The sequence below is a fragment of the Empidonax traillii genome, unplaced genomic scaffold (assembly GCF_003031625.1).
Source record: "Empidonax traillii isolate 1590-97213 ecotype Southwest subspecies unplaced genomic scaffold, ASM303162v1 scaffold1100:size221516, whole genome shotgun sequence".
NCBI lineage: Eukaryota > Metazoa > Chordata > Aves > Passeriformes > Tyrannidae > Empidonax > Empidonax traillii.
The window spans coordinates 160,222-186,863 of NW_020956293.1; the positions used below are offsets into that span (position 1 = coordinate 160,222).

At 41.6% G+C, this 26,642-nt stretch overlaps 1 protein-coding gene across 1 annotated transcript in view; it reads left to right on the top strand.

Moving 5' to 3' along the window:
- The window catches only part of LOC114068623 (5'-AMP-activated protein kinase catalytic subunit alpha-1-like), a 36,153-nt gene extending 10,509 nt beyond the window's left edge, over positions 1-25,644 (top strand). Inside the window, exons 2-9 of the mRNA XM_027904901.1 lie at positions 9,939-10,080; positions 13,215-13,308; positions 13,781-13,925; positions 15,729-15,816; positions 16,690-16,914; positions 21,876-22,362; positions 22,774-22,900; positions 25,400-25,644. Of these exons, the coding sequence (XP_027760702.1) occupies positions 9,939-10,080; positions 13,215-13,308; positions 13,781-13,925; positions 15,729-15,816; positions 16,690-16,914; positions 21,876-22,362; positions 22,774-22,900; positions 25,400-25,644 (1,553 nt within the window). The remainder of the gene's footprint in view (positions 1-9,938; positions 10,081-13,214; positions 13,309-13,780; positions 13,926-15,728; positions 15,817-16,689; positions 16,915-21,875; positions 22,363-22,773; positions 22,901-25,399) is intronic.
- The last annotated feature ends 998 nt before the right edge of the window (positions 25,645-26,642 follow it).

Sequence of the window (26,642 nt, forward strand, 5' to 3'; positions counted from 1 at the left end):
CTCCCTTTTTTTTTTTTTTTTTAATTAGCTGTAGTTTTAGCAGTTTTGTCACACTGCAACACTACAAGTGCCAAGCCTTGGGACACCCGCAATGCAGGCGGTGGCCCCTGATGGTGTCGGGGCGACTCGCCCCGCTCTGGCTCGGAGCCGGCAGCTCCCCAGCTCCGCAGCTCCATCAACAGCGGCTCCGCCTTCGGTCTGCTCCCAGCATGGTGCTGCTTGGCTGTCCCGGTCTGTGTCAGCCCTCCCTGCTGGTGCTGTCTCTGTGCTCTCTGAATGTTGGTATGCAGTCACCTCTGAGGTTCTGTCCGTGTGCCTCTTTCAGTCGCTTGCGCTGTTAACAACAAAGCTTATAAACCGTTTCTATTAATAGTTCAGTCAGTTTTAAGTTGTTATCGTAACAGACACAGATAAGAGCAGTCAATTTTGCAGAAGGGTCTGCTTGGGAAAAAGAAGAGGTGAGCCGCCGGACTGTAGCCAGTCCACACGTTGTTCCGCAACGGGTCCCGAACCTATGACCCTGGAATTCGCAGTCCCCTGCTTTACTGACTGAGCCATCCGAGCTTCTTTACCAGTCCCTGTGCTCTTTTCAAGGTAGCCAGGCTCCCATCACAGTAGCCAGGCACTCTTAAAATCTTACAGCAGCTTCGTTTTGGAGTCTTAGAGTAAAATTCTTTACCCCGTGTCTTGCATTCGTGATTGCTGTGAGGAAACCATAACTTGCAAAGCAAACATATCTTTGCCTCTTGTTCAATTGCATTAACATTGTTAAAAGTTCAAAGAATGTTGTGGGAGGGCTCTACGGAATTCCACAGTTGCCGTGCTTTGCAGAACACGCAGGGGGGTGGAAGGGGAGGAGGGACGAGGCTCCGAGCGTCTGCCTTCCCGTGTCTTCTAACAGCGCTCCATCTTGCCTCGCCCCCCCCCCCCTTTTTTTGTCTCAGCCTGTCTCCGGCACACACCGCGGGGGGAATGGGGAGGGAAATGGGATGGTTTCGATCGCGATCTGAGGCGGCTCTGGTCCCAGCCCCAGCTCCAGCTTGGCTCCGGCTCTGCTCTCCTGAGCCAGGCCACGGCGACACCAACGTAATAAATCTATCAACGCCGAACACGGCAGCTGAGCGTTAGTTTTGTCAGCCAATTTCATTAGGCTATCAACAACCACCTGTTCTACTGCTAAAGCAGTTAATTCCATCCTGCTTATCCCTGACTCACCGGTCAGCCGTGCACGTACTGCCTTTCTTCGGGCACTCAGCTAAAGTTTCACTGACAGCAGGATCCTCGCAGACTCCGCAGCTTGATGCAATTCGACCCTCTCCAAACACGTACGTCAGGAGTCACCATATGCCGCGGGCTTTCACGTGAGCGGGAAAGAACGACACATCTGTAAGATGCAGATTCAAATCCGCTTTATTATCAGAAGGCTACACAATATATAATCTTTTGAGTCCTGGACATGCGATCACGAGCACAGCATGCTATTATGATTGGTTAACCTACATTGTTCACGCGCCTCAGGCAGTCCATCGATTGGTGGTCTTAAAGCACACATTCCTGGGAAAAGTTTCCGTTATCACCGTTTTCCTCATATTGCTTTCTGCTGACCTCTGCATTCTTGTAGCCGTAAACTTGTTTGTCTAACGGTCAACTCCTGGCCTTTTCAGAACTCAGCATATTTGTTTAAAACTGCTAAGGCCCCAACAGTTGGGGTATAGAACCATATGACATTTTCAGGGGTTATTCTATGAATCTTCATGTCTAGACTATTAGATTGCATTCCCACCATGCAATCTGCTGGTGTAAACAATTTCCTTTGCCCTCTAGGTAATATTTTGGGAAAGATACCATCTGGAAGAATTTCAGTCTGCCATGTTTTGTACTGGAGGTGTTGCGATATGATCATAGGATGTTTGATTATGAATACTCCAGCTGTTTAACAAGAAAGCCCTGCTTTAGTAAGATGTGAACACCACTGTTGTAAAGTTTTAGTACTGGTTAGCTTTTTTTAATTGTTTCTTCAACATTCCATTCATTCTTTCAATCTTGGAAGTTATGTCCACTAAAGTGTGTCCCTTGGTCACTTTGCATTTGGTGACAAGGTCCATATTGAAGAATGAGTTGTTCTAGTGCTTTAATTGTGTTATGTTGATCAGCATATTTGGTGTGTTTAGCAAAAAAAAATTGTCCTGATACTGTGTCCACAGGGGTGAATACAGATCACCACTCTCTTGACAGGGGCAGGGGGCCAATGTAATTGACCTTCCACATATTCAAGGCCCGCTGACCCTGTTTTATCTTTGCCCATGGCCTATATAATGTCCTTAAATGTAGCTGAGTACAGACAGTACAATTATGTACACATGCTTTATAAATGTGTAATGGCAATGGAACAGACAGCATTAGCAAGATCTATCACCACCTTCCTTATTTTTTCTATGAGGGTAACCATGTCTGGCACTGTAACTGCAAGGGGGAGATGACTATTCAATTCTCTATAATCTACAGTCATTCTTCAAGTGCCATCTGTTTTTTTAACAGGCTGCCAAATAGGATTGTTAAAAGTAGTTATGGTTTCCTTAACAATTCCCACTTGTTGAAGTGCCTGAATGGTTTGAGTAATTTTCTCTTTTCCTCAGGGGAATACGATTTTGTTTTGCAGTTACCACCTTGGCAGGCACAGGCAGCACAACAGGATCCCACTTGGAGAATCAGCCCAATACTCTTATAAATTCCACTTGCAAAGTCCTGAAGCAGAAGTGACTGTTTAAAGTTTCAACTGTTTGTCCTGCCAACATATCAATACCGAAGATAGATTTTTTTAACTGGGGCAGTTAACATCGTTATGGTAAATGGAATGGCATTTCCTATTGTTAAGGTAACCTTAGCTTGGAGGGCAGAGGTTAGATTTCCCCTCAGTCCACAGGTCTGTGAAGTAGTTTCTTTATTAGCAATATCACTATGTAATACAGTAACCTCAGCTACAGTATTCACCAGAGCTAACACATGTAATATCTCCCCAGACCACCACTTTATAGTTAAAGGAACATAGGGGCATTGGTCCCCCCTCACAGTAAGAGACTACAGTGGTGGCAATTTGGGGGGACCTGCTGTCGCAGGGAGGAGTGGAGGGCTTAGACAAAGTTTATTAGAGAAGCCCTCTTGTTGAGCTACCACATGCAGAAAGGACCCTTCTCAGAGAGGAGTCTGGCTGTGGCTGGATCCAATCTTAGCCTCAGATTTTGTCAACAGTTTAAATGTAAGGAATTATAGAGGTGTGATTGAACTACTTTGTCCCACAGGTTTTAATGATGGCAAATCAGATATATTTATATAAAATGAATTATTATGACAAATGAACAGGCAAATAAACAGAAAAATGACCTTAATCAGGATTATTTACTACACAGTATGAAAGCTAAAAACTACTAGTAGTATACTTAGTATAAGATAGTATAGTATAGTGCACTATGGCAAAGCAATTATATTAAAGCAATTGTATCAAAGCTAGCTGTCTTGGTTTATAGACAATGTGTCCCAGGAGGCAGGACCTCTGATGGAATAGAAACCCCTCCCTCCAAATTACGAAAATTTGAAATTATGAGGCATTTGAGTAAACTGTAGAAACAAATAAGTTTTACCAAAAATGGAGAACAAAACAACAACCAAACAATAATAGAGAAAGTGTCACCCAAAAATCACTCTTTCATCTCTGCGCCACCAAGGCGGCAATGCAGCCTTGATGTGGTCGTGTGATCCCCCTGTAGCCCAGGCAGAAATGCGACTGTGCGAGCAACAGCAATGGCGGTGGGGCGGCTGCCACATGGAAGCCACAACAATGGCAGTGGTATCAAGAAGCTGGCAGCTGCGATGGCGGTCGGGCAACTGGCAAAGGCAGTGGCTGCAGTGGTGGTCAAAAAGTAGTGACAGTTGAAAGGCAGCAGCTGTTGGGCAGCTGGCAGAAGTGGTGGCTACACCAGCGGTCAGAGGGCAGCAGTGGCTGTGCCAGCAGTTGAAAAGCAACGGAAGTGGTGGCTGAGCTGGCAGGGGAAGCACTGGTGGATCAGTGCTGGTGCCTGGAGCATGGGACGGGTGCCTCAACTTGGGCAACTGGCAGTGAAAGTGTAGGGGCGACGGTGGTCAGGGACCTCCTGGGTTCCGTCCCAGAAGCAAGAAAGTGGAACTGCTGGCCCTTTTTATTCCCCCCCAGTTCCTGCGGGATTTTGTTCCAGGGATCCTGCCTCAGTTCTCATGGGAACTTCCATCTTCTCCCCCTGCTCCTCTATGGCCAGCACCCCAGCATGGTGGCATGGGAAAATCCAATAAGAAAATCTAAACCACAACACTAGCAAAAAGAAACAATCATTAAGTAGAGATTGATGTGATCTCTCTCTGTCACTTAAGCCCTGGGGGGTGACCATGAAGAGCCGCCCCTGCTTCATGGGAGAAGCTCCACATGCTTCAAGAAAGCATGTGGAAGAATCTGCCATATAAAAGTTGGACCAGGCGTTTATATTTATAAAGTGTTTGATTGCCAGTCACATATCTCCAGGCCAGCCAGCAGTTTATCTGTCAAATCTTGCTTAAAAAAGCAGGATGTGTGTTTGCAGTTTGGTGAACCAGGCTGGTTTTTAGCATAGTTCAACACTAAAAGCAATACCATGGCACCACACTGGTAACTCACCCCAGACAGCTTGCATTGTTTGCATTTCTCTGGCTGGATTTTAGGCCCAAGGCAAATAAGACCTATCAAGGCAGAGGATCTTGCTATACCTGCCAAACCTTTTTCTGCCATTTTGGCATTTTTCAGGTAGTGCTTTGCCTTGAGATGGCAGTTGGGGTTGGGAGTGGAGTGGTTGGTTTTTTTGCATAGGTGCTAACTTTTACTGTTGGCAGAACATTTCTGATGTTATAATCCCATTTCTTTCTGATCGTGGGATGCTGGCTTGTATGAAATAATTTCACATTTGTTTCATCATCATCTGTGATGTAACCTCTTTTGGTTTTGCTGGCTTTCCTTTATTCACCACCTGCACAGATCATCCCAAAGTTACAGCCCCATTTTCCCTCAAGGTATTTGCTAGGGCACTTACATCACCCAAAGCATTTGTGACTGCTGATATAATCAAGGGTTTTAGTGAGGCAGGCACCTCTCTCAAAAGTTGCATTTTGATACTTCTCGTTACTGCTACCCTGTGTGGCCTTCCACCCTCAAGGGGAAGTGAGCAGAAAAATTCCTAAATGTTCATGGTTGAAAGGAACAACAGAAGTCAGAGAGACTGCAAAAACTCACAAAGTTTTCTTAGCAAATTACACACTTGGCATGGAAATTGGTATGTCAGTCCCTGACCTACTATATAAGCACACAGCAGTGGGTTTGGATAAAGGGGTAGGGGGAAAGGGAAGAGAAAGAAGAAGAGATAAATTAAAGAGGATGAGAGAGAAAGAAAGAGAGAAAAAGATCACCAGTCCTGGTTCCATTGTTGATCCAACTGATGGGATATCCAGGCCCCTGGGGGCACCCCCTAGGCTTGGGAGGGGTTACCTTTTTATGGATAGGTTTCCCGGCCCCAAAGACAGGTTTCTCTCTTTCTATGTAAATTAGTTCACATACACAGTCCATTCTTTCAGGCCTTTCTGGAAATGGGTTGGTGGCTTTGGGGGTCTTTGGTGGTCTTGATCCCCTCCCCATGCCCACTCCTTAGCCTCATTCCTGCGCTTGCACTCTACTGTGTTGTGCTTATCTCCATGAACTAGAAAAAGAATGTTTATTCCAGAAAAGTGCTGCCCTACCTCCGCATGGCCCCTTCTCCAGCCACATCTTGTTCTTTCTTATTTGGTTTAAGTTGGGTGTTCTTTAAGAGTAGTGGGAGAAATTATCTTATGGTAAAATGCAGCATCGTTCTGCATACTGACTTGCCTGCCATAAATGGCCTGGGAATCTATTTAGGAACTGAAAGCAAGTGTTAGTGTTCGTGGACAAATGCTCTGTTTCCATAAACAAATTGTTTAGGTTGTGTTATCCTGTCCCTAGATGATGTACTATGTTGTATTTTTCTTGTTCTAGCTGTACTTCATAAAAAGGGCTTATTTTATCTATGATGCACAAGTTTTCTTCTTGAGCACACATTCATTTAATACCATATCTGTGATGCTTTTCCTGTAATCCTCAGCATTTTCCTTGTCTGGTGACTGATTTGGTTTCATGAATTGGCAATAAAAGGAAAAACTAGCAATTTTTATTTTTTTAAATTTAGTTAGGGGTTTCCTTGAGAGCTCATGTAATGTAGCATGTCTTCTTGAAAGTGGGTCTTCAATTTTAACAGTGGTGGCAGCCTGCTGTCGAGGTAGTTGAATTCGCTCTCCTACTTACAGAAACACAGAATATGCTGAGTTGGAAGGGACCCACAAGGATCATCCAGTCCAACTCCTGGCTGTGCACAGGACCATCCCCAAAAGTCACACCACGTGCCTGAGAATATTGTCAAAATTCTTCTTGAGCTCTGTCAGGCTTGGTGCTGTGACCATTTCCCTAGGGAGCCTGTTCAGTGCCCAACCATCCTCTGGGTGAAGAACCATTTTCTAATATACAACCTAAGCCTCCCCTGACACAACTTCAGGCCATTCCCTCAGGGTCTATCACTGGTCACCACAGGGAAGAGATCAGTGTCTGCCCCTCCTCTTCCCCTCACAAGGAAGTTGTAGACTGCAATGAGGTCTCCCCTCAGTCTCCTTTTCTCCAGGCTGAACAGACCAAATGACCTCAGCCACTCCTCATATGGCTTCCCCTCAAGGCCCTTCACCATCTTTGTTACCCTCTCTAATGGCTTCATATCTTTCTTATGTTGCAGAGACCAAAACTGCACACAATATTCAAGGTAAGGCCGCCCCAGTGCAGAGTAGAGTGAGACAATCACCTCCCTTGCCTGACTGGCGATGCTTTGCCTGATTGCCCCCCAGGACACGGTTGGCCCTCCTGGCTGCCAGGGCACTGCTGATTCATTCAACTTGCTGTCAACCAGGACCTCCAGGTCCCTTTCTGTGGCACTGCTTTCCAGCATCTCGTTCCCCACTCTGTCCCTACATCCAGGGTTGCCCCATCCCAGGGGCAGAATCCAGCACTTGCCCTTGTTAAACTTCCTATGGTTGGTGATTGCCCAGTCCTCTAATTTGTCAAGGTCTCTCTGCAGGGCCTCCCTGCCTTTGAGGGAGTCAACAGCTCCTCCGAGTTTTGTGTCATCTGCAAACTTGCTTAGTATCCCTTCCAGTCCTGCGTCCAAGTCATTTATCAAGATGTTGAAGAGCACAGGGCCTAAATGGAGCCCTGTGGAACCCCACTAGTGACAGGTCACCAGTCTGATGTCACCCCATTCACTATTACTCTCTGTGCTTGACCCGTGAGCCAATTGCTCACCTATTGTATGATGTGCTTATCCAGCTGTGGGCTGGACAGTTTGTCCAGAAGGATCCTGGGAGAGACAGTATCGAAAGCTTTACTAAAATCCAAAAAAGATTACATCAACTGGCTTCCTTTGATCAACCAGGTAGGTTACCTTGTCATAAAAGGAAATCAGGTTCGATGAGCAGGACTTTGCTCTTGTGAAACTGTGCTGGCTGTGATCAGTGACTGCATTATCCTTCAGGTGTTTTCAGCACCACCCAAATTAATCTTCTCCATAACTTTACCAGGCACTGAAGTGAGACTGACAGGCCTGTACTTTCCAGGGTCCTCCTTCTTGCCCTTCCTGAAAATTGGGATGTTCGCCAGCTTCCAGTCAAGTAGTATCTCTCTGGATTCTCAAGACTGCTCAAAAATCATTGAGAGAGGTTTTGTGATGACATCAGCAGTTCTTTGAGGATTCTGGGATGAATCCTATCAGGCCCCAGAGATTTGTAAGGGATCCAGCTGGAGCAGCAGATCCTGCACAATTTCAGGGTCAACAGGGAGTAGATCATTCTTGCAGTCATGGTCCTGGAGCTCAGGGCACTGAGACCCTCTTGGCCCAGCATCGGTGTTGAAGACAGAGGCAGAGTGTTAAACACCTCTGCCTTGTCTCTGTCCTTGTTTGTGAGGTGACCACCTTCATCCTGTAATGGGCCAATGATATTTCTATACTGCCTATTGCCATGGGTATATTTGTAAAAACTGTTTTTATTGTCCGCCACATTTCTGACAGCTTCAACTCCAGCTGAGCTTTGGCTGTACGAATTTTCACCCTACAGTGGCAAGCAACATCTCTGTATTCTCTCCATGTCACCTGACCTTGCTTTCACTGGGCATACAGCTTCCTTTTTTGCCTTATTTCCAAGAGAAGATCCCTGTTCAGCCAAGCCAGCCTTCTGCCTCACCTGCTTGACTTCCGACATTTGGGAATTGCTTGCTCCTGTGCTCTTTAGGAGGTTTGAAAAGTGACCAGCACTGGTGGACCCCAGCTTCAGGGAAAACATTTTCCAAGGGGACCTCACTCACTAGTTCCTTGAGCAGCCTGAAGTCTTCTCTTCTCATGTCCAGAGTTGAGGTTTTACTGGCACTTTTCCTCCTGTCAACAGACATTTTAAACTCAATCTCTTTGTGGACACTGTGGCCAAGACGGCCACCAATCCCCACTTCACTCATGAGATCCACTCTGTTGACAAGCAGCAGATCAAGGAGGGCATCTTTCTGAGTGGACTCTCTTAGGACCTGTTCCATAAAGTTGTCATTCAGATTTTTTAGGAATCTTCTGGTCTGGGTTGTACCAGCTGCGTGATGCTTCCAGGTAATTTCTGGCAAGTTGAAGTCCCCCATAAGGACAAGGACAGTTGATTTGTTGGTGTCCCTTAGTTCCTCAAAGAATAATTCATCGGCATCATAATCCTGGCTGGGAGGTCTATAGTAGACTCCCATGGTGACATCTGCATTATTTGTTTGCCCCTTGATTCTTACCCAGAGGCTCCCCACTGTGCCATTGCCAACTGTGAGCTCCATACATCCTAACCCTTCTATTACATACCGTGCCACCCCTCTGCCTGTTCTGCCCTGCCTGTCCTTCCTGAAGAGCCTGTAACCATCCAACAGGGCACTCAAGTCACAGTTCTCATCCCACCAGGTTTTACTTATGCCAATTAAGCCAAATCTCTGGGACTGGGCCAAAGCTTCGTGTGCCTCTTGTTCCTCACGCAGTGTGCATTACTGTAGAAACATCTCAGGTGTGGTCCATTGTAGCCAACACCTCATGGGGCAAATTGAGGGATCCCATGAGTGCTTGTTTCTTCAAGTTTTGGCACACCATCCCGTCGCCTATCACTGGCAAGCCTGATTTTGTCCCTTTCCCCCTTCCGAGCCGGTTTAAAGCTCTGTGAACGAGCCCTGCTGACTCCTGTGCTAGAACTCTTTTTTCCCTCTGAGATAAGTGCATCCCATCAGGTGTCTGTAGACCAGATGTTGAGTAGATCATCCCATGGTCAAAAAACCCAAAATATTTTTGATTACACCAACCTCTGAGCCACTTATTGACCTGATGGATCTGCCTATTCTTATCAGTATTATTCCGTGTTGCCAAAAGGATCAAGGAAATCACTACCTGTGCTCCTGATCCCTCTACCAATTGTCCTGTGGCCCTGAAGTATTTTTTGCTTGCCCTTGGACTTCTCTTTATTATTTTGCCACTGCCAGTTTGACAACCAATAGTAATCAGAGGGCCTTAATAGGCTGGAGAGTCTTCCAGTAATGTCCCTTACCCAAGCCTCTGGAAGACATAGTCTTGCTGCAAGATTTCTGAGGATTAGGTTTAAAGTTTGTTCTTACATATCCAGTTCATCTTCTAATGATAAGAATTGTGGGAGAAATTAAAGTAGAACAAATGGTGTACCATCTGGTTTTCTACCTCCCCAAAGATAATGGGGATAATGTGGAATTCTTACATCTTAACTGTGGTGTTTCTTGGCCTTGTTTCTTGCAGTTGGTAAACATGAATTAACTGGGCATAAAGTTGCAGTGAAGATCCTAAATCGACAGAAGATTCGCAGCCTTGATGTTGTAGGAAAAATCCGCAGGGAGATCCAGAACCTCAAACTCTTCAGACATCCTCATATAATTAAACTGTAAGTTTTGCTTGCTATAATCAAATCTATTTAAACAGTAATCCCTTGCTCTCACTGATCTGAAACATGTTTAAAGGGCAATGTTATTAGCAGTATATTTTTAGGAAAGCAACCAGTTTTCAACTATGTAATTATTTTTTATGTACTTTGTAATGCATTTTCACAAAACTGATTTTTCTGCAGGGCAGAGGTCTTCCATTAGATCTTGACTTAAAAATTCTTTGGGCAGGTATATAGAGGGTAGCAGCTTATAGTAACATCCATCTCAGTTTTTTTAGCTGCTGCTTCCATTTTCTTTTTTCTGGTTACGTTTGATCTTTCTGCTTAGAAACTGATTCAGAACAAGATTGTAAAGGGTAGTTCTATAGTAAATTTATTGTATTTTCTTTACTCAAAATATTTTTTAGTGATGTTTTTCCTATGTAGATGGTACTCTGCAAGTTTTTCTGAAAGATGTGCAGTCTGTTAAATGCAATCTCATATTTCAGAGGTCTTCAGTATAGCTGTTACTGCTTAACTAAATAAATGTGATATTTACAGTGTGCCTATTTACATCTGTTTGATCATTAGCTCATCAGCAGAGTTTGGAGTACAGTTAAATATGTCTCAGAGTAGACACCTTGTATCTGAGGAAATAAATTATAAATGCTATTGACTTTTTTACTTTTCCTATAAAGTCAACCTGCACATCTAGCAGGGCACATCTAGAATGTGGGTGACTTTCGCTGTTAATTGTGGTGTTGCAGTTTAGGTTTTCTTTATTGTCAGTCTTTTCTTAAGACCATGCTTTCACTGACATATGCCATCCCTATGCACTCATTTGGCAACAGCACTTATACTGGAGCTAAACTGGGTTCTGTCAGATCACAATGACTTCTTCAGTGGGTCAGTTTTCAGAAGACTATTGAGCTGATTTGTCTGGCTGCAGAGCTGCTAGTGCTGCCAGTTAGAATTCATGAATGAGTCCAAAGTACATACCTGAAGCTAAAACAAAATAGGAAGTGTCAGTGTACCAATTGAGATATTTGGGGTGGAACAGGAATGTGTACTTCTGGTGCTGCTGAACTTTTAAGTCAACTTAACAGGTTTTAGGTTGCAATTTATTTCTCGGGGAATTATGGGGCGAATTTTCACTTCTGCATGTTGAGAGAAAGGACAAGATGAAGGAGATGCTTTTCAGTTGTTCAGCCTGCATTTCCAAAACAGAAGGGTTATTATCCTGAATGTAAATAGCATTTGAGTTATAATTGATACTGTTGTGTAGGTAGACTTGCTGGTGACTTTGGATCATGCTGCTTGTGCTATTAGCTGGATTGGGGAACTGCTAGGTAGCAGCTCAAGATATTTGGCATAAAGGTAATCAGATTATTTCTGCCGAATATTACAAATAAGACAATGTCTAATTTGGAACATTGTGCTTTATTAAAATTTTCATACAATGCTTTAGCAATATATACAGTTACAAGTCTGCCTCAATAAGATTTTCTTTTTATACCATACTTTTAATAAAAACCTTTGGAGCATCTCCTTTTGTGGATTTTGACCTCTAGCAATCTAATGCATTTTGTTTTCCTATATAAATTGCCTCTTTGTACATTCTGGTCATCTGTGCTGTGTGGTTTGATAACCTTACTTATAGGCATGTAATTGTTTCACAACCTCCTTTTCCATAACTAGAAAAATGAACTGACTATAGTCTTCCAAGATGCTGAAAACGTGAGGTGCAGAATGGCTCATTCTTTTCAGTGATGCTAAGAGATGTATCTCCCAGCATTGTTCATTATCTCACTATCCAGAGGATGGAAAATCACTGTGAAGATCTCAAATATAAACTGTTGATTATGTTTGCCTGAAGCTGTTTTCACAACTATGAGAAAGGTCATTAACAGTAAGGGTGTTAAAAATGAGGTTACACTGTAACTTTTGGATTATTTCTGTAGTGTCGTAGTGACAACTTCACAATGTTCAAATACATGACATACTTTCAACCAAAGTATTTGAGAGAAAATTAGTAGAGGTAAAGCATCTTGGACTATAAGATGTTAGGTAAAGTTAACTTTGAAAATAACCTGAATACTATTCTGAGGTAGTTATTGGAATATTACACTACGATACTAAGCTGTTTAAATACATACACACACATATATATATGTGTGCACGTACATTCACCTGAATAGACTGAACTCATTGCTGTCAAGAAAACCTTGTCTTTGTAAGCTGGAGTGTCTGTTTTTTTCCCCCTTGTCTTAGAATCAACATTTTGAAGAACATTTCAGTTCTGTAGTGTATGTGTGAATTCAATTATTCTTTTACAATTGGGATATTTGTATGCTTGAGTGTAGTACCTTGGAACATTTTTTTTCATCCAACTGCTACGTCCTGTCTTCTTAATATAGTATCTGAATTTTTGACTGAAGGTTTACCAGTGTGCATTTTCTTGTTATGTTAAAAATTGGTCACTTCTGACTGCTGTAAGGGGGGAAAAATTAAACAGCCTTTAGGTAAAGATACGTAAAAAACATATCAATCTCTTAAGTGGGGAGTTTGAACATAAACTAGTTTTTTCAAAACCTCAAAGCTAACCTTAAAGTATAGTGATAAAAATATAATGACCAGGGTGTCAATACTCTTAAACACTAATGACAAACGTAGATCTCTTTGTAAAAGATAATCGCTCATCTTCATGAATATTTTTTCAAGTCTTGAAGTACACTTTTTTTATTTATGACAAGGCAAGGGTTTTTTGCCTGTTAAAGTTGAAGGGTGTGTGCTTTTGAGACACTAGCAAAGTCCTTTTCAATTCCTTCCTCACTGCACTAAAGTGTCTGTGAGGCAGTACTGTATATGGCTTCACAGAAATAATTTGGACTGATAATAGTCCTCTGAAAGTACAAAGACCCATCTTCCTGGTGGGAAATACAAATTCCCTGCTAGTCTTGGCAATGATAGCATCACATAGTAAAAGGAGAGGAAATAGCTTCTAAAAAATATTATCATTCCAGTAGCTGTAAATGAGCTGTTAATTTTTTTTAAAGTATACTTTTATCTGACTCTTTGCACAACTTTAGTTTTAACTAAATGTAACTAGCTGCTTTAACTGAGTGCACAGACTAACAGATACTTATTCTTATCAGGTACCAGGTCATCAGTACACCAACTGACATTTTCATGGTGATGGAATATGTTTCAGGAGGAGAACTGTTTGATTATATCTGTAAAAATGGAAGGGTAAGAAGTAGTCCAACTCGACAAATCAGTGACTTGCATTCTGTTATTGCTTTTGCAACCTTCCTGTTAAATGAAGATTTTTTTCTTATGTATTCAGCGTTAATTTTGCTGTTAGCAATTAAAATATACTTTATGGTTACATCTTGTTTTGAAACTAAAACCAATTATGTGTTCAACATGTTTGAGATCTTTATGTATGACTTTGTAGCATTTTTCCACTCTACTGAAGAATAAATGATACTGATATGTTAATTTACAATTACTGTGTACAAACTGAATTTGTGACAGGTACAAACAAAATGATGTAAGCTATGAAGCTTTCTGCTACAAGTACTGATCATCTGCTGTATAAAGTATCAAAACTAGAAATGATAACTTTCAGTCATGGGAAAGTTTCCTTTAATTCATATAGAGGAAAACCAAGTTATCCCTCCACTGTCTCAAAATTGTTTAAAACCTTTGTTTGTCTTAGCTTGATGAGAAGGAAAGTAGACGTCTGTTCCAGCAAATCCTTTCTGGTGTGGATTACTGTCACAGGCATATGGTAGTACATAGAGATCTGAAGCCTGAAAATGTGCTGCTTGATGCACACATGAATGCCAAGATAGCTGACTTTGGTAAGCATTGCTATTTAATATCTGATCACATTTCTAGTTTTATTTAGATCCTGTTAATTACTATGGGAACTAATAAAGTATGTATACTTGAATATCCTGGTGGTAGGACATAATACAAGAGAATCTCAATGTAAACCAAAATTGGGTTCTTGCATATGTGTCGCATTTATTTTCCTTTAAAGCTTTCTCTTCAAGTTGGGTATTTTCTGTGACTGGGTGAAATTGTGAACTGTCTTGTTTGGTCTTGCTTAATGTTTTCTCAAATAATTCTAAATAGTTCCCCACCTTGCTACTTCAGAACTGACTCTTATTGTCTGTTTCTTTATCTGTAAAATGCAGATGCTTAGCTCTCTTGTAAGTACAGTGCAAGGAAAGTTCATCATATTTAAGAACCACATTGCTCTAGTAAAATACACTACTTCTAAAAAACTGCTATAAATTCACTTTGAAAACTCAAAAGATGTGATTGAAAAATGTCATTAAAACATAAAAGGTAAAATAAGAACAATTTTGCAAATTCCTGTGCTTTTCGCTATATAGCTGCCTAACTAATCAGAAACCTTAATTGTTTATACTGGCTGTTTAACACAGCTGCTGCAAAGACCGGTAGCTGGTTCTTGGAACTGTCTGAATTAGGAAACCTGACCATATAAGCATAGTAAGGTATTCATACTATTGTAGGCATAGTAGAAAATACTTGCCCTTGTAAAGCACTTGGAGGTCTCTGAAAGATGTTAGGTAATGCTAAGTATTCTAAATATATCTTAAAAGTATGGTGTTCAAGTATATGGGTGCAAGTATGAAAACTAGCCAAGCTGTGTTCTTTTGTATTGAAGCAGGAAGGGTTAATCGGGACACTTTTACTGTGGGCCCATGGGGCCCCCTCTACCCCCCTGTACACTTTTAGTTTGCCTTAAGCTATATTTCGTAAGCTGCATTTTGCACAAGGAGACTCTGTCCTGTGCTGAGGGCATCAGACCTTAAAGGAACCACAACAAACACTGGGTCCCGATTAACCCTTCCTGCTTCAGTATTCTTCCCCCCCCCCTCCCCCCCCAGTAAAAGGGCATCATTTCTGTCTGAGTTCTCTGGCCTATACTGATTTTGATTATGCAGCCCTCACAGAGAAAACTAGAAGATATTTTCCACAACTATTCTAGAAGTGGTAATTCTTTACCGATCATAGGATATGCTAAAGGCTGGTGGATGAGGATGGCCTAGTTCTAAAGTACACTTTAATCACTAACAGTATAGCTTGATTTTTAAACTGCAGTGTTTCAAAAACCTGTTAAAGCAGTGTCAGTGTCTAAATTGTGGTGAAGCTGTGTGTACTCCTCAGTTCCCTTATTCTATATAACCTTTTAAACAATTTTAGGCAATTCTGTGGTAGCATCTTCCACTTTGGCATTTAGAAGTGAATATGGTTTTTAAGATGCTTTCTTGTTAACGACCAAAATCCTATGCTGATATGCTGCTCTCTCCCTTAGAGCAGCTTTGTTCTCTATCATGCTTGTGTAATCAAGAATGGGTTGGCTTTTGTCTTGGAATTAATATGTTTTAGAACATTCCTAGGTTGTGTGCAATAATGGATTGATGTTACTCAAGTTTCTGGTAAACTAAATGCAGGATCATGTGGCATTCTCATATAAAAATCTCAATAATTCCAAACAATACTGCCTTCTTACTGAGATAAATTAGTTAACTTTCTAATTTGAATTACTAGTAATTTGTTCTAGGTGGTATATGCAGTGTGAAATCACTTTGCTCTCTGAATCTTTAGTAGTTACTCTTATATACTTTCAGGTCTATCAAATATGATGTCAGATGGAGAATTTTTAAGAACAAGCTGTGGTTCCCCTAACTATGCTGCACCAGAAGTAATTTCAGGAAGGTAGTTTCTTTTCTATTGAATGCATGTGTACACATACTTCAGTCATTTTGCTGCTTAATTCTAAAGGCTTCAAAACTAGCGCAATTCAAAAGCTTGATGCTAAGAAAGTATGGGCTGAACTCTTAATTGCCTTGATAATTTTTCATAAACATTTAGGACTTCGATGAACTAACTTTGAATAGTTTTTGTAAGGTGGAGGTCATGTGTGATGTCCCAAATCCAATGTATGCAGTGTGCCTGAATTGGTTTTAAAAATCTCATTTACAGCTCAGATCTTGGAAGTAGAGGTACAGATAGAAATACAGGCAAAGTCTACTGTGAAGTTGAATAGCAGTGAAATATCTGCTGCAGAATAGATATTCAGTCTGAATTTATTCAGTGATTGTCAAATCTGCTGCTTTATGCTACCCACCCTAATATCTCTTGCTAATTGGAGGCCAAATGTATGTTTTATTCAGGCAGTAGCATAGAAGATATGACAAGTTTTGCTATAAGGGCTTGTCTTAAACTTAGCCTCCAAGACTTGGAGGCTAGATGACTACATAGATTGCACTCAAACAGTGATAGTATAACATGGGCTTTCTTGGTAGCAGGTGCAAGTTTCTTTCAGTTTGCCATTGTCTTGAATTGTATCTGTGGATTATTTTTATAAAATATTGAGAAAAACTAAGTACTTCTGCCCTAGCTTTTGTTACATATTTGAAGGGGAAGGACACTAGAGTTCAAAGCATAGCACTGAAATGGTATAGTAATTGCAGATTAGTTGTCCAAAGTTCACACACTCTTAATTAACATGATACAATGTAAGAATGTAGAAAAAAAACCTATTTAAATGTGTTAAGCACAAATTGCTAATAGTTACCTTTTTCCCAGATTATATGCAGGTCCAGAAGTAGATATTTGGAGCAGTGGGGTTATTCTCTATGCTTTGTTATGTGGAACACTTCCATTTGATGATGATCATGTGCCAACCCTTTTTAAGAAGATATGTGATGGTATCTTTTATACTCCTCAGTACCTGAATGCATCTGTATCTAGTCTTCTGAAACACATGCTGCAAGTAGATCCAATGAAGAGAGCAACAATCAGAAACATTAGGTAAAACATTAACTGATGTCTGATCACAGGATGCTGGAATGGTAATTTTAGTGAAAATATGCAGAACAAAGAAATCATTCATATAGCTTGTCCCTGTTTTATAGTCTAAGATGAAAAATTCAGCTTTTGGTGGTTTGGCTTCAGCTCTGGCTCTCATCTGTGGCAAATGAAGTATCTATTGGAGGTCACAGTAAAACAAATATATATGCTACATATAAACATTCTGAGAAATTCTAGATTTAAGACTGCTAAAGCAAACCTGTTTACCTGCAGAATGGTTTGCAAAAACTGTACTCTATTGACTTCTCTGGACAAGAAAATTATTTTCTGTTAAGAACTGCTGTTTTGTATTGTGAATGTCTGAGGAGAAGTTATGACTCTTTAACCTGATAACTATCGCTTTTATTCATATTTCTGCAGACTGAGCAAAATAATCTGTTGAGACAGAATATTCCATGTATAAGATGGCATTCTATTCTAGCTTCAAAACCCAGTGAATGAGTGACAATTAGTACATAGAAAACTGATAAGTTTAAGCTTGTAGCTACAGATAGCCATCATGGACTCCAGATTTCAAGATAGGATTCTGGAGGGGGTGAGCACTTTGACAAGTGCACAGTGAGTAGAATTAAAAAAAAAGGTAGCTGATAAAGCTGTCCTTCATGCAGTAGCATAGTTAGGTTTTCCTGTTTTCTTTGTAAGAAGCTCTAAGGAGAGAGCTCTGAAATACTACCTTAGTGAAAATGCTTCCTCTTTTAGGGTTCGAAGTTAGCAAGTTAGCAATGTTCGTGTTCTTTCAGTAAAACAAAAAAAGTGTTACATATATCCCTTACTACTATATTACAATGGGGAGTACGTTCATAGAATCATAGAATGTTAAGGGGTTGGAATGGACCTTAAAGATCATCTAGTACCAACTCCCCCTGCCATGTGCAGGGACATCTACTAGACCAGGTTGCTCAAAGCCTTATCCAACCTGGCTTTGAACACTGCCAGGGTTGGGGCATCCACAACCTCCCTGGGCAACCTGTGCCAGTGTCTCGCCACCCTCGCAGTAAAGAATTTCTTCCTAATCTAAATTTCCCCTCTTTCAATTTGTACCCATTACTCCTTGTCCTGTCACTACAGTTCCTGATGAAGACTCCCTCTCTGGCTGCCCTGTAGGCCCCTTCAGATACTGGAAGGTTGCTATGAGGTCTTCATGCAACTTTCTCTTCTCCAGGCTGAACAGCCCCAACTCTCAGCCTGCCTTCATAGGGGAGATGCTCCAGTCCTCTTATCATCTTCGTGGTCTCCTATGGACTTGTTCCAACAGTTCCATGCCCTTCTTATATTGGGGGCATCAGAAGTTTACGCAGTGCTCCAGGTGGGGTCACACAAGAGTCCTCTACAGGGCTGCTCTCAATCCCTTCTCCACCCAACCTGTAGGTGTGTCTGGGATTGCCACACCCTAGGTGTAGGACCTTGCACTTGGCTTTGTTGAACTTCATGAGGTTTGCATCAGCTCATCTCAAGCCTGTCAAGTTCCCTCTTGTCATGGGTTTGCTGTGGGCCAATTTCCTCTCACTCCCCACACAATTGCTATAAGTTGAGAGAAGGTTTATGCAGACAAAAGAGATCTGATTGGGGAGAATAATATTAAGATTTATTACTAGCAAGATAAAAACTAAAGAACTATATATATTACAATTCTAATTAGGCAGAAATGCTATGTATTTACAAAAATACCCCTCCCCCCTTTGTATCAGCTCAGGAGAAGCAGTCTCTTTTCCATTTCCAGAGCTACAGGTCTTTTAAATAATATTGCAGCACTCAAAAGTTCTTCTTCTATTATCTCTAGGACAACAACTCCGATTTGTTGCAGCTGGAACTCTTTCTCTTCTATGTCGACCTCAGGGCTGGGCCTACCCCTTCCTGTGCTAAGACCAGAGGCTGGGGAGTTACCCAGGCCCTGTGGGGATCTTGCATGGACTGCAAGGAGACAATTGCTTACCATGGATCTTCACCACAGGATCACAAGGGATAATGGCTTTTGAGTCCACCCCTGTTTCCTGTGGGGTCTCGCCTCACGAGAGAGTCTTTGAAGGACCTCTCTAGTGTGAGTCACCTTTCGGGCAACAGTTCTTCCATTCTCTGCTGTCCCTTAAGGTCACAAATTCATCTGCCCCAGCCTGGATCCCTCACTGAGATCTCAAGCCTACCCGGGCCGTCTCGCTCCAGAGTAGGTCTCTCTCTCTCTCCATGGGCCACAGGTCTCCAGCAGGACTCTGTTTTATCTAGGCCTCCCACGAAGTCACATCTTCATGCATTCCTCTGCTTCAGCGTGGGCTCCTTCATGAGCTGCAGAGGGTTGTCTCTGCTCCCCAACAGTTTGCCACAGGTGGCAGGGATTTTAGTTTTCAGTCTTTTCCGTGCTAAAGGGAGAGAGAGTGAGAGGGGGAGAGAAGGAGTTCCCTCCCTTCACGTCTTTTCGGCTGCCAGCTTTGACCTTGAAGGCTTTGTTATCTCTGCCTGGAATTCCTTCTGCAGTGTTTCTTGTCCAAGTTTTTCTCTAAAGTTTTTTTTTCTACTCTGTTACAGGAGAGAAGGGGCGCCTGCCCCCCCTCGCCCGTGCCAGACTTGGCCTGGAGTGGGGGGCGCATGCCCAGGCCCAACAGGGCCGGCTGCTACGCTGGTTCTCCCATTTTTCTTCTGCCCCACCACCTTCTCTTCCATTTTCTTAAATATGTAATTGGCAGAGATGTTACCCAAACTTTTGATTGGCTTTTTCTCCTGAAATCCACCTGAAAAAAACTATTTTCAGCCCCAGGGGGGCTAGTTGGCAAACCCATGACACCTCTGGATGGCCAATCCCTTCTCTCCAGCATGTTAACTGCACCTCACAGCTTGGTGTTGTCAGTGAACTTGCTGAGGGTGTCCTCGATCCCACTGTCCATGTTGCTGACAAAGATGTTGAACAGTATCGGCCCCAGTACCAACCCCTGAGGGACACCACTTGTTGCTGGTCTCCACATGGTCAATGAGCCATTGAGTACAACTCTTTGAGTGTGACCATCCAGCCAGTTCTTTATCCACCAAGTGGTTCATCCATCAAATCCATGTCTCTCCAATTTGGAGACAAGGATGTTGTGCAGGACAGTGTCCAATGCTTTGCATAAGTCCAGGTAGATGATGTCAGCTGCTCTGCCCCATCCACCAGTGCTGCAGCCCCAGCATAGAAGGTCACCAAATTTGTCAGGCATGATTTCCCCTTCATAAAGCCATGTTGGCTGTTACCAATCACCTCTTTGTTTTCCATGTGCCTTAGCATAGTTTTCAGGAGAATGTGCTCCATGATCTTGCCTGGCACAGAGGTGACACTGACTGGTCTGTAGTTCCCTGGGTCTTCCACTTTCCCCTTTTTAAAAATGGGGGTTATATTTCCCTCAGGAAACTCCTCGGGAACTTCACCTGATTACCACCATTTTTCAAAAACAATGGATAGTGGCTTAGCAACTTGGTCTGCCAGCTCCCTTAGGACCCATGGATGGTTCTTATTGGTTCCCATGGACTTGTGCACATTCTGGTTCCTTAGATGGTCTTGAACCTGATCCTCTCCTACAGTAGGCTCAGCTTTATTCTTCCAGTCCCTGCATTTGCCTTTCCTGACTTGAGCAGTGTGGCTGGAGCACTTGCTGTTGAAGACTGAGGCACAGAAGTCATTGAGAAGACTGGCAGAAATCAAAGCACTGAGAAGTAAACATTGTAAAACTTAAGCTAAGTTCCTATCCACTCATCTAAGTAATGTTAAATAAGTCTGAAAGAGAAGTGATGTGAAAAAAGATGTTGAAAGTTGTTGACTACAGAGCATGGCTGGACTTTGAATCCTAAACAATTTTGTCCTGTTAGCTATGAGACATCATCTCAGTTTAAAGGACAAACTTTTAATTGAATACCTTAATTTTTCTAGGGGTGTGTGTATGCAAGGGAAGAGGTCCACTGCAACAAATAGTAACAAAATACTCAGTTATTCAGCTAGAGCTGTGCTTTATAGTCATATGGGAAAAGCTTTTTCTACTTCCAAATTAACTGCTTGCTTATGATGAAAGTACATTTTGCTCAATGCACTTGTGCTCAGGTGTGTTCTCAGGCTCTTACTGACTAGAGCTTGATCAATATAACTGCTCTTAAATCTGTAGCAAGTCATCATGCCATAGAGCAGGATACTTTTAAAATTAGCATCATGCCATATCCTTTGACTAGTTAAGCAGCTTACTCTAGGCACATATAACTACTTTATTTTTTTTCTGTATGACTGGGCAACCTAAGTATTTGGTCCCTTCTATATATTTCCTTTTCCCTCTTAGCCCATGGATACACTAGTAAAGAGGTACAGATTGACTCTTCCGTAGCCTTCCCTCTACTCTTTAAGGCTTGAAGAGAGAGCAGGGGGGTTTCTGAATGAAAAAATTATAGGCAGCTTGTTGGGGGTAGAGACTGTGTGACTTCAATGTTAAAGCATTACCAAAGAAACTGTTCAGTATCAATATTTCTTTAATTTGTTATGTATGTACTTGGGGAGGGACAGCTTGATTAGATAGCATACAGATTTCAGTTGAAAATATATCAAAACTAAAATAAGCAAAGTAGTAAAAAGAAAAACAAACCACAAACCCAATGCCAAAGAACAACTATTTATATAAAAGGGTGGTTGACTTATACAAAGATATCATTGGAAATCAGATAGTTGAAACCCTTAGAGGAAAGAGGCATTTTTTAGTCTCCTGCAAAATGACTAGCAAAATCTTGTAAAGGAGATAATTACTTTTCATTATGTACCGTTGTGCTGCACAGAAGGGGACTTGGACTGACAACCGTTGATCTTTTCTGTATAGATGAAGAATAATTTTATTTTTAAAAATATTCAATACTGAAAAGGCTTGCTGTACTTCTATATACTCAGACTTTATTTTTAAATCTAGAGAACATGAATGGTTTAAGCAGGACCTTCCCAAATACCTGTTTCCTGAAGACCCGTCATATAGTTCTACCATGATTGATGATGAAGCCTTAAAAGAAGTTTGTGAGAAGTTTGAATGCACTGAAGAGGAAGTGCTAAGTTGTCTATACAGCCAAAATCATCAGGACCCTTTAGTGGTTGCTTATCACCTCATTATAGATAATAGAAGAATAATGAATGAGGCCAAAGACTTCTACTTGGCTACAAGCCCACTGGATTCTTTTCTTGATGATCACAATCTGTCTCGACCTCATCCTGAAAGAGTGCCATTCTTAGTAGCTGAAGCACCACGTCCCCGCCATACTCTTGATGAACTGAATCCACAGAAGTCAAAACACCAAAGTGTAAGAAAAGCGAAGTGGCACTTGGGAATACGGAGTCAGAGTCGACCAAATGATATCATGGCTGAAGTTTGTCGAGCAATTAAACAACTGGATTATGAATGGAAGGTAAAAAATAAAGGTTCTTTACAGCAGACATCAGTAAATTTTTGTTTGAGCTGTGTAATTACATAACCTAGAAGTCTGAAACTGTTCTCCTGTGCTGTGGAAGATAGCCTCATGTGCCTGTACTGACGGCTTGTGTTTGGCTGTGCAGGAAGGGTTTTGGGGGAGACTATTTATGCTGACAGGAAAAATCTTGCTAATGTGTTAAACCTTTCTACTGGGGCTCTGGGAATGTGTTGGGTGGGGTGTTTTGTTTGGGGTTTCTTGGTGTGTTTTTGTTGGTAAAAAAAAAAAAAAAGCTCTGATAGGTAAGCCTGAAATCACTTGATAATATCAGTGAGTTGAAATAAGAAAAACAATGTGCAGTGCTTCTTAAGCAGTTCTAGTTACTAAGTCAAATCTCTCATGTACTAGGTTGTAAATCCATACTATTTGCGTGTTCGAAGGAAGAATCCAGTGACAAATGCATATTCCAAAATGAGTCTACAATTGTATCAGGTGGACAGCAGGACATACTTACTGGACTTCCGTAGCATTGATGGTATGTAAAGACTTACATAAGTCAATGGACTTGTAAGGGGAATAATTTTAAATTAATTAATTAATTTAAGCCAAACTAGATCTGCATTAATGTTTCTTTATTCCTTCCTGGTCTAGTGTTCCTATGATCAGATGGTTAGCTGTTTCATTCTTTAAATAATCACTTTTTAGCTACATCAACTCCAGAACTGCTCCATTTTGCATCTGCACCAGCACTAATACTGCTGGTGCAAAAGGGGAAGGATTGTGGGAGGTAAGTTTTGGATCAACCTAAACTGGTTTTGCAGCCTCACCCCCAAATTTAAATGTTAATTTAGATCTGAAGTATGGGAACATGTTTTCCTAGTGAAGATAAAGCTTGGCATTTAGGCATGCAAATTTGACTTGAGCTGTATGTTGCTGTACTGGGTCTGGCTGAGATGGAGCTAATTTTCTCCATAGCAGCTGGTATGGTGCTGTTTATTTTATCTGTGACTGTGTTTTTGATCTGTGACTAAAACAGTGTTCTGGCTATTGCTGACCAGTACTTGCATAGTATCTAGTCTTTCTGTTTTCTCACTGTGGTGCACCCAATGAGTAGGCTGGGGGTGAACAAGAAGTTGTGAGGGCACATAACCTGAACAGCTGACCAGGCTTGATCAAAGTGATATTCCATGTTATATGATGTCACACTTAGCAAAAAATCTGAGTGGATGGGAGTTTGGGGAAGGTAACTATTGCTCAAGAGACTGGCTGTGCATTAGTCTGCTTGCAGGAGGTGGCAAGTAATTGCCTTTGCATCACTTTTTTTTTTTTCTTTCTTCCTTCATCTTATTAAACTGTGTTGATCTATGAGTTTGCTTGCTTTTGTCTTTCCAATTTTCTTCCTCCATTGCACTAAGGTAGGGTGGAGTGAATGAAGGGCTGGCTGGGGGTTTAGCTGCCAGCCAGGTCCAACCCATCAATGCTAGTAGTAAACAAAATTTGAGATGGGAATTGCACGCTTGCAGTAAGTGAAGTCTTGAAAGCAGTTGGACAGATCTGTAGAAAAAACTTTTATAGAGTGACAGTAACACAGCATACACTTCTGTTGTGGTTTAAGCCCAGCTGGTAAATAAGCCCCACACAGCCACTCCTTCACTTTCCCCAGGTAGAATGGGAGAGAGAATCAGAAGGGTAAAAGTGAGAAAACTCGTGGGTTGAAAGACAGTTTAATAGTGAAAGCAAAAGCCACATGTGCAAGCAAAGTGAAACAAGGAATTTGGTCACTACTTCCCATGGGCAGGGTGGTGGTCAGCCATTTCCATCATTCATAAGAGTTACTTGGGAAGACAAATGCCATCAACTCCAAACATCCTCCACTTTTTTCTTCTTCCCCCAGCTTTATATGCTGAGCATGACACCATATGATCTGGAATATCCCTTTGGTCAGTTGGAGTCAGCTGTCCCAGCTGTGTCCCCTTCCAACTCCTTGTGCACCCCCAACCTCCTCGCTGGTGGGGCTATGTGAGAAGCAGAAAAGGCTTTGATGCTGTGCAAGCCCTGCTCAGCAATAATAAAAACATCCCTGTGTTATCGGCACTGTTTCCAGCACAAATCCAAAACATAGCCCCATGCTAGCTAATAAGAAGAAAATTAACTCTATCCCAGCTAAATCTGCAAGTCGGGTACCTTCCTGAAAATGGAGGAGCAAATATAGACTGGCCATAATGCTTGTTTAAGAGCATAGTAGACTAAAGCAAATTATTTATAGCCAATGGTGTACATGATATGCCTAGGAAAGCATGTGGCATGGGAAAAGGATTCACTGGAATATGGCTGGATCATAGTATAGGATGGCTAAGACTGAGTTTCGTGACAGTTTAACCTGATCTGACTTGGCACTGCAATTCTTGCCTTGTCCCTTCTGACAATACAAGTGCTTGCTTAGATCTAGTAGTATTTGATACAGAGGATTAATCACTTTCCTGCACTGACCTCTACTGTAGTATAAGATGAATGCCATTCCTGTTGGAGGGGAGATGACTGCTTAAGAGCCATGCAGCTAGGGCAGCTGCAGTCCTGGCCTCAACTCTTGAGGAAATACAACCCAATGGCATGAATTTGGCATATCTCTTCCAATAGTGAAGCTGATCTGACTTTCCCTCCATCACAGCTAACTGTTCTCTATTCCTCTTACAAACTGTAGTTAAAGTAGCTTTGATGTGAAAACTCCTATGTTCACTAACTTCCCCTGGAAATAACTTAATGAAAAATATGGTGAGTGCTGGTCTAAACTAGATCAGATAGTCCTGGAGCACAGTTCAGAGCACAAGAATAATTTGCATAAGGACATTTGATTCTGTGTTGCTATATGTATAAGCTTTTATTTTGTATCAACTATATACAGTTGCAAAAGCTGTTTATGTATTAATCAGGATTTAAAAAAAAATATTAAAAGTGTGAAAAGGGGAAGAAGTTTGCTGTTCCTATGACTTATTTGGTACTGATGACTAATTTCCCTCCTCCATTTGCTCCCCAGATGAAATTACTGAAGCAAAATCTGGGACTGCAACTCCACAGAGATCAGGTTCTGTGAGCAACTGTAGATCCTGTCAAAAAGATTCAGATGCTGATGCACAAGGAAAATCTGCAGATATATCCCTTACACCATCAGTGATCTCTTCACTTGATTCTTCTAAAGCTGACTTAACTCCAAGACCAGGGAGTCATACAATAGAGTTCTTTGAGATGTGTGCAAATCTTATTAAAATACTTGCACAATAATTTTGAAAATGGGCTTATTTCTTTGATAGCAATAAGTATGCCTAAATCACAGTCAGATGCTTCCAGTTATAATCAAGTTAAATTAACTAAGGTGCTGAAAAAACTAGCCCCAGAATGCAATTTGCAGAGGGATTGGAATGATTATGGGCAGTTATGTATATTATTTTGAAGCTGAATTCTGATTTTCTGCTGTCCAATAGCATAATACAGGTACAGGAAGTCACATGCTCTTGGGACAGTGTTCATAACACATTAGAATTCATATAATATTTAAGTTATGCTGGCCTTCTTGGTTTTTTCACTGGTAATACATACATCTAATGCACTGTAAGTAAATGTATACTTACTAGTTCAATGACTTAAGTATGACTTGTTGATCATCATCTATAGTTGTGCCTCAGTTGATCAGAATTGTCAGCATCTAACAATAATGTGTTAAAACTGCTGTTTCCTCTCCCTTATTTGGCAGTAAATGATAAAGGATAGTTTTAATGCATTTGTCCTGGTTTTAGCTAGTGTAGAGTTAATTTCTTCTCAGTAGGTGTTAGAGTGCTGTGTTTTAGTTTCAGAATGAGAATGGTGTTGATAACATACTGATGATTTGGTTTCTGCTAAGTCATGTTTATCTTAAGTAAAGGACTCTTTTCCCTTGTCTCATGCCCTGCCAGTGGGAGGGAGCATAGCTGGGACAGGTGACCCGAACTGACCAAAGGGATATCCCACACCATAGAATGTCATGACTGGTATATAAACTTGGGAGAGTTAACTGGAAGGGGCTGATCTGGGCTCAGGAAGAGGGGTTTGGTGTCGGTCAGTGGGTGGTGAGCAATTGCATTGTGCATCACTTGTTTGTTTCCTTTTTATTATAATTATTATTATTTAGCATAATTTTTGTATTTTACTTTATTTTCAATTATTAAACTGTTCTTATCTCAACATACAAGTTTTATTTCAATTCTTCTCCCCATTCTACCAGGGTGGGAGGGACAGAGGGGGGG